This window comes from Castanea sativa, chromosome 10, assembly GCF_040712315.1.
Source record: "Castanea sativa cultivar Marrone di Chiusa Pesio chromosome 10, ASM4071231v1".
In the NCBI taxonomy this organism is placed as follows: Eukaryota; Viridiplantae; Streptophyta; class Magnoliopsida; order Fagales; family Fagaceae; genus Castanea; species Castanea sativa.
The window spans coordinates 18,640,673-18,650,672 of record NC_134022.1 but is presented as its reverse complement, the minus strand read 5'-3'; the positions used below and the strand labels follow the sequence as shown (position 1 = coordinate 18,650,672).

Below are 10,000 nucleotides of genomic sequence, written 5' to 3'. Positions count from 1 at the left end.
GAGCCTGCGGAGGGCCTATCCTGGTCGTCAGAAAGAGAATCGTCAACTCCTTCTGACGGTGAAGTAGAGAGTTCTAGAGGAAGTGAGGTGAGTGGTGATGGTGGCGAAGAAAGGGTAGACGATGAAGACCAGGGGATTAATGAAAAGGCGAGTATCAGTGACGGGGGTGAGAGTGACGACGACGAGGAGACCTTAAAAAGTACCTCGGGATCCTCTGGTGATGATCGTCCCTTCATCTTACTTTCAGAGTGGTCCGTCAACAAGTTTCTCCCGACGATGTCAGAGAATGTTTTCAAGAGTTTGCGGTCCCGCTACCAAATACCAGACGACATTCCCATCCGTCTTCCTGAGGAAGGCGAGAGGTGTTACTCGGGACGAACAGCGGACGTCGGCATGTATGATGCCATGTTCGTGGCTGGGCTAAGGCTACCGCTGACGGCGTTGCATCGTCAGTTAGCTAATTTCCTTGGGATATCCGTCAGCCAAATTGCTCCCAACGCTTGGTGAACCTTTATTGGTGTCGAGATCTTGTGGGGTAGTCTGAGTGGTGGGAACCGTCAGCTGACCTTGGACGAGTTCTTTTGGTGTTATCGTCCTCAACACATTTCCTCGTCAAAAGGAGTGTATCATTTTGCAGTGAGGGAAAAGGAGTTGAAATTAGTGTCACATATGCCTGATTCCAATAGGAAGTGGAAGGGCAGATACTTCTTTGTAGAAGGAACAAATTGGGTATGCCGTCAAGAGGAATGGAAGTCAATGCCCAATGGTTTTGATAACACATGGGCATATGTTAGAAATTCAGGTTAATCCCGTCGACCTTCTCACTTCGTCTACTTATTTGATATCCTAACCCGTCACCTTTCATTGCAGCTAACAATCGTCCACGCATTACCGCGGAGCAAGAGGATTTTATTCGTCGAGTGACGGCCATTCCTTTGGACAAGAGAAAGTGTCGGGATTTAATCACATTAGATACTCTTCATTTATATTGTGGTGGTCCTGAACCGACGGAGGAAGCTTGCAAATTAAACGCTTATTCCCGTCGTCATGAGTATTCTTCAACTTGTCTTTATCCTAACGCTGTCTCTTTCTAACCTTTATTTTTCGCAGAAATGGAGTCAGCTAAGCAAAGGGTTCGAGCTGCCGCTGCGGCCAAGAAAAAACAGCAAGAGAAGGCTGGGGGCGAGTCGACCCCACTGTCTGCCCCTAAGCCCGTCGGGAAGGTCGTGGCCAAGAGGAAACCTGACGGTAGGGAAGACCGTTGATGAGAATCAACAAGCATTCAAGGATCCATTGCGTGTTCCAGTTGGGCCTATTACAAGAGCAAGATCCAAGAAGATCCAAGAAGCACTTAATGGGCTGATTCAAGAGATTTGGGCTGATTCTAACGTAGGATGTTCCAAGCTTGGCCCAAAGGAAGATGAAAGTGTAGTAAATTTAATTCAAGCTATTTAGGGCTGATCTGACTTAATTGGGAGTGATTTATGGCATGAATTAATGGCTGATTGACTTTCCAGCTCTGTATCAGTTAAGGCAGATTTTTTCCTATTTTGGATCTGCTAATTTCAGACCAAATCAGCTTTTATTTAGGGTTTTATTATTTAGTACGTTTTTTAGGTATTTTCCTTGTTTTTAGGTGCATTTAATGCTTTTTAGGTCAAACTTGATTCCTGATATGGTAAGGTATCAATTAGGAGTTATTTCAGAATATATTTTCTTGTCTGTCAAGTTTTGTGGAGTCCTTAAATAGGCTCTGAAGTCTGTAAACGTTTTTCAGAATATTGTTGAATAAAATTCAGAAAAGGTGAGGCTTTGCTCTCTTTTGGTTCTTCAAGAACTGTGAACTTATCAAGGATTCTTCCTTGTGGCGTTCAAACTTTATACCTTTGGTTCGTGATTCTTTATAATCATTGGGTCAAGGTCAACTTATACCTTTGGTTCGCGTTTCAATTATAAACGTTGGGTCAGGGTTTCTATCATAAATCTGATTTTTAGCTTTCCTGGGTTAAATATTCCAATATTTTTGTTGGGTCTTAAAGCGTGTCGATTGAGGTTCGCATCAACCGTCCAGGGAAGAAGGTTGCCCCAACTCCCGGGGACAAGTCTTCTCGAAGGCCGTCACCTCCGAGGTCCGTTCACGGGGCAGGCAAGGGGCCAATGACCTCGTCAGGTCCCATCTCCCAGGGATCTGTACGTCGTTTGCTGACTCATAAAGGCTACGCCGTAGAGGTGATGGAGTCCATCTTGAGGGATGAAGAAATGGACCCTTGTGCTGAGCAAACTACTGACGAGATAAGGGCGTCAGGCCTTTTTGACCTTACCAGGGTGAGCCTTGCTTTCTACTTTGGTGCCCGACCAATCTTTATACCTTGACGTTGTCTTGTCCCTTTTTTTTTTTTTTTTTTTTTTTTTTTTTTCTGTAGGCTATGGTTCGCATGAAGGCTCTGTCAGACAGGTGCACCGCCAAGGAAGGGGTGATTGCCTGTCTGCATGAGCGCGTCAAGTACCTGGCTGATGGTCAAGCGCAATATAAGGATGCGAACAACATTTTGGGTGTGGAGCTAAAGAATTATAAGGAGAAACTGACGGAGGTAATCTGCCGACGGGAGCTGGAAGAGGAGGCCAAGTTGACGGCGAAAAAAGAGCTGAGGTCCATCCTAGTCCAGGTGGAGACGGCTAGGAACGATGCTGTGACGGAGTTTAAGGATTCGTCATCCTTCATAGACGCTTGTGCTGCCTACTATGGTGACGGGTTCGAGGACTGCTTGAAACAAGTAAAATCCGTCTATCCTAACTTGGATTTGTTAAGGATTTCAATGGATGAGTCCATCTCGTCAACCCCTGCAGGTGACGTCGTCGATGTAGAAGCTGACGATAATAGCCAGAGAGACAACGGCGTCGTTCTAACTCAGCCAGCCGTGGATCAATCCGTTACTCTGACTCCAGCAAACCCTCACAATGACGACCCAAATGCCATCAACCCTTCTCTCTCTTGCGCCCAGCCTTTTACTACCGAAGACGATGGAAGACCCTGAGGCCCCCTTATGAACTCAAAATTTTCTTTTCTTTTTTTCTTCTTTGTTTTTTTAAAAAAAAGAAAAAAGAAAAAGTGTAGACGAACTTGTAGTACTTGACGCCCATTTTTCTGGGCTTTTGTAAAGGCATCGCCTATGTTAATTTTAATGTCATTTTACGCTTCGAGTATGTGTGTTTTTTATTCTAAGTCAGAATTATATGCTCGTGATGAGCTCGTCAGCTTATAGGTGACGGGTTTTTTTTTTCTCATTTTCAATTCAATTTTTGTTGGACTGGTGACGGCGTCAGCTTCTTTTCCATAAAAACTTATGGTTGTTTTTATCATTCCGTCAGTTTCATGAGTGACGTCGTTGGATAAGACTTAATTGTATGCCTGTCAATTTCCTAAAGGCGTCATTTTTTTTTTTTTTTTTTTTTTTTTTTTTTTTAAGCTAATCTAGTTCGATGTATCCATTTGGCTATACGCCCATCATTTCCACGAGCAATACTGTCAACTTAGCTAACTTGTTGTGAGGTGACTGCAGTATGTCCGTCACTTTGAACATAACACCGTCACTTAATTGCATCGTGGCAAGGTGACGGTTTCAAGAGGGAACATATCAGCATTTTATTGCCCTTGTACATCTTATGTACTCAGTGATAAGGCCCTCTCCCTAGCAATGAGGCCGTCCACCTTGTTGGCCTAGGATTGGGTTTGTCCACCTTGTGGATTTTAGGTGCAAGGTTGTCCATCTTGTGGACTTGCTCATGGGGCCGTCCACTTTGTGGATAGGAGTAGGTTGTCCACTTTGTGGACTTGGCCATAGGGCCGTCTACCTTGTGGATTTGTTCATGAGGCCGTCCACTTGGTGGACTTAGCCATGAGATTGTCCACTTTGTGGACTTAGAAGTAGGCCATCCACTTTGTGGACTTAGAAACAGGTCGTCCACTTTGTAGACTTAGAAGAAGGTCATCCACTTTGTGAACTTGGCTATAGGATTGTCCACTTGTGGACTTAGAAGCAGGCCGTCCACTTTGTGGACTTAGAAGTAGAAGATTTGCTGTTTTCTTCGAGACATAAAAATTTACTGGTCGTTTCTGAATGAACCTCCTCTTATTATGATGAATGCATAAGTAGAATTTTGTTCAAAAAGGAAAGACAAAATTTTAGCCCTTTGGACTTAAAATATACTGTAGACAGGGATAAACTAAGACAAATAATTAAAGAGCATAAACTGGTAATGAGGAATAATGTTCTGCTTGCTATCTTCTACTGGTAATACTTTCTGAGATGCTCGGCGTTCCATGGGTGTCGTAGTTTCTGCCCGTCAAGAGTCTCTAGGTGGTAGGTGCCCTTTCTTAGCCATGATACAATCTTGTAGGGTCCTTCCCAGTTTGGGCCGAGTTTTCCTTGTGTGGGATCTCTAGCTGCACCCATTACTTTCCTTAAAACAAGATCTTCGACTTTGAAGTCTCGGTGCTTGACTCGGGAGTTGTAATGCTTGGCTACGAGGTCCTGGTATCGTGCGAGTCTCTGCTCAGCCACCGCCCTTACCTCGTCAATTAGATCCAATTGCAAACGAAGTTCTTGATCATTTCTTCCCTCGTCATGATTGTCCACCCTATAACTCGTGAGTCCTATCTCGGCTGGAATAACCGCTTCACTTCCGTATGTCAGCTGGAAAGGGATTTCTCCTGTAGGGGTTCGTACTGTCGTTCTGTATGCCCATAGCACGCTGGGTAGTATCTCAGGCCATACGCCCTTTGCCCCCTTGAGCCGAGTCTTGATGATTCGAAGCAAGGATCGGTTAGTGACTTCCACTCGTCCGTTTGCTTAAGGATGGGCCGGGGAGGAATAATGGTTCTTGATTCCTAATTCTGAACAAAAGGCTCGGAAGGAGTCGTTGTCAAATTGTTTACCGTTTTCCGAAATTAAGACTCTTGGAATTCCATACCTACAAACAATGTTTCTCCATACAAAACTCCTTATATTCTTTTCAGTGATTGTGACTAGGGCTTCAGCTTCAACCCATTTGGTGAAGTAATCGATGCTGATGACGAGGAACTTCAGCTGCCTTGCTGCCATTGGGAATGGTCCCATGATATCCAACCCCCATTGGGCGAACGGCCATGGGGTGGTTATGGGGGTCAATTCTTCCGCCAGTTGCCGAATGATGTTGCTGAACCTTTGACACTTGTCGCAAGCTCTCACATAAACTTGGGCGTCATTTTGCATTGTCGGCCAATAGTATTCGGCCCGAATCAACTTTTGTACCAATGACCGTGATCCAGAGTGGTTGCCGCATATCCCCTCATGTACTTCTTTCATAACATAGTTTGCTTCTTCGGGGTCTACACATCTTAGGTACGGTCGAGAAAAGCCCCTTTTGTAGAGAACGTTCTTTATCAAAACAAACCGTGCTGACCGGACCTTCAGCTTCCTGGCAGCCTCCTTCTCATCAAGCAACGTGCCAACTTTTAGGTAGGAGATCAAAGGCGTGGTCCAATTGTTTTTGGAACCAATTTCCTGTATGTTGACAACGTCAATTAATGGTGAGGACTGAGTAAAAGAAAGTACCTTGTCAATGGTGATCATAGGCTCCGCAGATGCGGCTTTGGAAAGACGTCGACATGTTTTCTCCTCTTGGAATTTGGACTATTTTGGCTTGCAGCCCATCTATTCTCTTTTTCGCTTGCTCCCAGTACTTCTTCATTCTTTCACCCTTGCACTCGTACTCGCCGTTTACCTGGCTTGTGACGACCTGGGAGTCGCAGTGAACAACTACGTTCGCGGCCCCTACAACTTGGGTAAGGTCTAAGCCTGCTATCAGGGCTTCGTACTCAGTTTCATTGTTAGTTGTAGGAAAATCGAGGCGAATCATACATTTGAGCTCGTCGCCTTCCAGAGATTTAAGTACGACCCCTACCCTACTAGCCTTCTTGTTGGACGACCCGTCAGTGAAAATTCTCCATTGGGGATTCTTTTCCTCTTCGCCTTCCGCACTGGTGAACTCCGCGATGAAGTCGGCCACCGCTTGTCCCTTGATCGCAATGCGGGGGCGATATTGTATGTCAAATTCGCTTAGTTCTATCGACCACAATGCCATTCGTCCGGCAGCCGCGGGGCTGCCCATTGCTCGTCGCAAAGGTTTGTCCGTTAGGACGACTATTGTATGGGCTTAGAAATATGGCTTAAGTTTACGGGCCGCTGTAACCAAAGCGAAGGCAAGTTTTTCCATGGGGGGATATCTCTCTTCTGCACCGTGCAATGCCTTGCTCGCGTAGTACACGGGTCGTTGAACCTTGTCGTCTTCTCTAATTAAGGCCGCACTGACAGCTGCCGGGGAAACGGCCAGATAGAGGAACAGTTCTTCTCCTGGTTGTGAATGGCTTAGCAACGGCGGCGAAGAGAGGTAGACCTTCAGATCTTCAAACGCTTGTTGACACTCGGCTGTCCATTCAGAGGATTTTTTCAATGTTCGGAAAAAAGGTAGACATCTATCCGCCGCCTTCGACACAAATCTACTAAGTGCGGTGACCCTGCCATTGAGGATTTGTACTTCTTTAATATTTTTAGGAGGGGCCATCCCCATAATGGCCTGAATCTTGTCCGGGTTGGCCTCGATCCCTCTTTGGGATACCATGTACCCTAAGAACTTTCCTGCCGTCACTCCAAAGGCACACTTGCTTGGATTGAGCTTCATGTTGTAGGAGCGAAGAGTATCAAATGTTTCCTTAAGATCCTCTAGATGAGCTTCTTCCCTCTGGCTTTTGACCAGCATGTCGTCGACATATACCTGGACGTTTCTTCCAATCTGTCGAGCAAACATCTTATTCATGAGCCTCTGATAGGTTGCGCCAGCGTTTTTCAGGCTGAAGGGCATGACCTTGTAGCAGAAGAGGTCTTGGCTTGTTACGAACGAAGTTTTCTCTTGATCAGCCTCATCCATTCGGATTTAGTTATACTCGGAAAATGCATCCATGAAGCTCAGCAGCTGATGTTTGACCGTAGAATCCACCAGGATGTCGACCCGCGGGAGGGGATAGCTATCTTTGGGGCATGCTTTGTTTAAGTCTTTGAAGTCGACGCACATCCTCCATTTCCCATTGTTCTTTTTGACCATCACGACGTTTGCCAACCAATCGGGGTAATACACTTCCCTGATAAATCCCGCCTCTTGCAGTTTGCGGACTTCTTCTGCTATTGCTTGATCTCTTTCTTGGGCAAAGGTTCTTTTCTTTTGTCGGACGGGCGGGAAAGATGGCGACACATTCAACCTGTGCACCATGACTGACGGGTCAATTCCTGGCATGTCTTCGTGGCTCCATGCGAATACGTCTTTGTTTTCTTTCAAGAAGGTTGCGAGTTCTTGACGTATCGCCGGGTCGGCCAGGGTGCAGATTTTTGTCGTTCGCTCCAGATGGGCTTCGTCGAAACGTACGTCTTCGAGTCTCTCGACAGGCTCTATCGCCACCCGACGTTCCTCTATGTTCATGGCTTGAATGTGACTGTCCATCTCTATCATGGCCACGTAACATTCGCGTGCGGATACCTGATTTCCTCTCAATTCTCCAATTCCATGATCAGTAGGGAATTTCATCATCAAATGGTATGTCGAGGTTACGACTTTCCATGAGTTGAGGGTTGGACGTCCTATGATGGCGTTGTAAGCCGACGAGCAATCGACTACCAGGAATGTTACATTCCGGGTGACCTGTTGTGGATAGTCTCCAATGGTTACCGCTAAAGTGACAACGCCAAGTGGATGTACCCTCACCCCTCCAAAACCAACGAGCGGGGCGTTAGCCGGAATTAGTCTTTCCTTTTCAATTCCCATCTGTTGGAAAGCGGGATAGTAAAGGATGTCTGCTGAACTACCATTGTCTACGAGAACTCGGTGTATGTTATAGTCTCCTGCCCGTATGGTGACGACCAAAGCGTCGTCGTGGGGATGATGAAGGCGCTGGGCGTCTACTTCCGAAAATTCAATGGCGGGATTGTCAATCCGTGACCTTTCAAGCGTGGGACCTGTCATATGGACGTTCTGGACCGTTCTGATGTATGTCTTTCGGGCCTTCTTGGAAGACCCAGCGATTTTGGTGCCTCCTACAATCATCCTTATATCTCCTACAGGTTGTCTGGGGCGATCATTGTCTCGCCGAGAGGCTTGATTTTGTGACGGGTCTGCCCTCTCCTTGTTGACGAACCTCTGCAGCCTTCCTCGCCTAATGAGAGCTTCTATTTTCTTTTTCAAGTCGTAGCAATCGGCGGTGTCATGGCCGTGATCTTGATGAAAACGGCAGTATTTGTCCCTTGGTCTCCTGTTGGGATCTCCCTTCAGTGTGCCAGGAAAGGTCAAAGTTTCCTCATCTTTAATCTGCATCAACACCTGGTCGATGGGCGCATTTAGGGGAGTGAAGTTCGTGAATCTTCCTATAGGCGGCTTGGGTCGTTGATCATCTCGTCGCTCTCTGGTTCTTGCCCTTTTTCGTCTTCTGTCTGGTTGTGCATCTTCCTGTCCTTCCCTTTTTCTGGGCTTGTCCTCTCGGGCGAGCAAGGCATCCTCCGCATTCATGTACTTCGTCACCCTGTAATGTACATCGGACATAGTCTTTGGGTCATTCTTGCATAGAGAGAACAAGAACTTACCATTTCGTAGCTCGTTCATGAATGCTGCCACAAGTATCTTGTGATCTGCCTCGTCTATCGAGAGGGATTCCTTGTTAAAACGGGCTATATATGACCTCAATGTCTCGTCTTCTCGTTGCTTAATACTCAATATACACGCAGTAGACCTCTTGTGTCGGTGACTTCCAATAAAGTATGATACGAACTGTGCGCCTAATTCCTTAAAAGTGCCAATGGAATTAGGCGTCAGCCTACTGTACCAATCCCTCGCAGGCCCTTTCAAAGTGGTGAGAAAAGCCCTGCACATGATTTCGTCCGGTACGCCCTGAAGATGCATTAGGGTTTTGAAGGATTCCAAGTGGTCCAATGGGTCCTTGGATCCGTCGTAATTCTCCACGTGTGGCATGCGAAACTTTGGAGGAAGAGGGCATGAATTTACGAGCGCTGTGAAAGGCGAATCCGTCCTGTGGACTAGGTCGTCTAGGTTGCTGGATACTTGTCCTCTAAACGCCTTGGTGAAGAAGTACTTTGCTTTTAGAAGAGTAATTCGTGGATCTTTGCCTATTGTATAGAGCCCTTTCCTTATAGGAGTCTTCTTGACTAAGGTTGAACGTGTAGCGTAAGAACTTTCCTTATATTCACGTATGTAGAAGTCAAGATAGGCTAAGAATGAAGGTTGGATTACTTCTTCAGTTTTTACTTGCCAAGGTCGTCAGCCCACGTGTGCCTCCTATACTGTCGTCAGCCTGTGTACGTCTCCAAAAAGAACGTCAGCTAAGGACCTTCACAATCAAGGTCGTCCACCTTGACTTGTCAGCTTGATACTTTAGCCTCACTTCGCCACGTAAGGGGTGTGACCTCGAATCGTCAAAAGAAGGCGCCCTAATGAGAATGGCTGACGGGTTGTATTTTCTCGTCAGCCTTCTTAATGTACTGAGCTTGTAAAAAACGTCACTAATTTCATACCAAATCAACTTTTATTTAGGGTTTTATTATTTAGTACGTTTTTTAGGTATTTTCCTTGTTTTTAGGTGTATTTAATGCTTTTTAGGTCAAATTTGATTCCTGATATGGTAAGGTATCAATTAGGAGTTATTTTAGAATATATTTTCTTGTCTGTCAAGTTTTATGGAGCCCTTAAATAGGCTCTGAAGTTTGTAAACGTTTTTCATAATATTATTGAATAGAAATCAGAAAAGGTGAGGCTTTGCTCTCTTTTGGTTCTTCAAGAACTGTGAACTTATCAAGGATTCTTCCTTGTGGCGTTCAAACTTTATACCTTTGATTCGTGATTCTTTATAATCATTGGGTCAAGGTCAACTAATACATTTGGTTCGCGTTTCAATTATAAACGT

The 10,000-nt window shown here is 45.6% G+C and overlaps 1 protein-coding gene across 1 annotated transcript; it reads right to left on the bottom strand.

Moving 5' to 3' along the window:
- Window positions 1-5,598: 5,598 nt before the first annotated feature.
- LOC142612160 (uncharacterized) lies at window positions 5,599-6,123 on the bottom strand. The gene has a single exon (XM_075784278.1). The coding sequence runs from the start codon at window positions 6,121-6,123 to the stop codon at window positions 5,599-5,601; it is 525 nt and encodes a 174-aa protein (XP_075640393.1).
- Window positions 6,124-10,000: the final 3,877 nt, after the last annotated feature.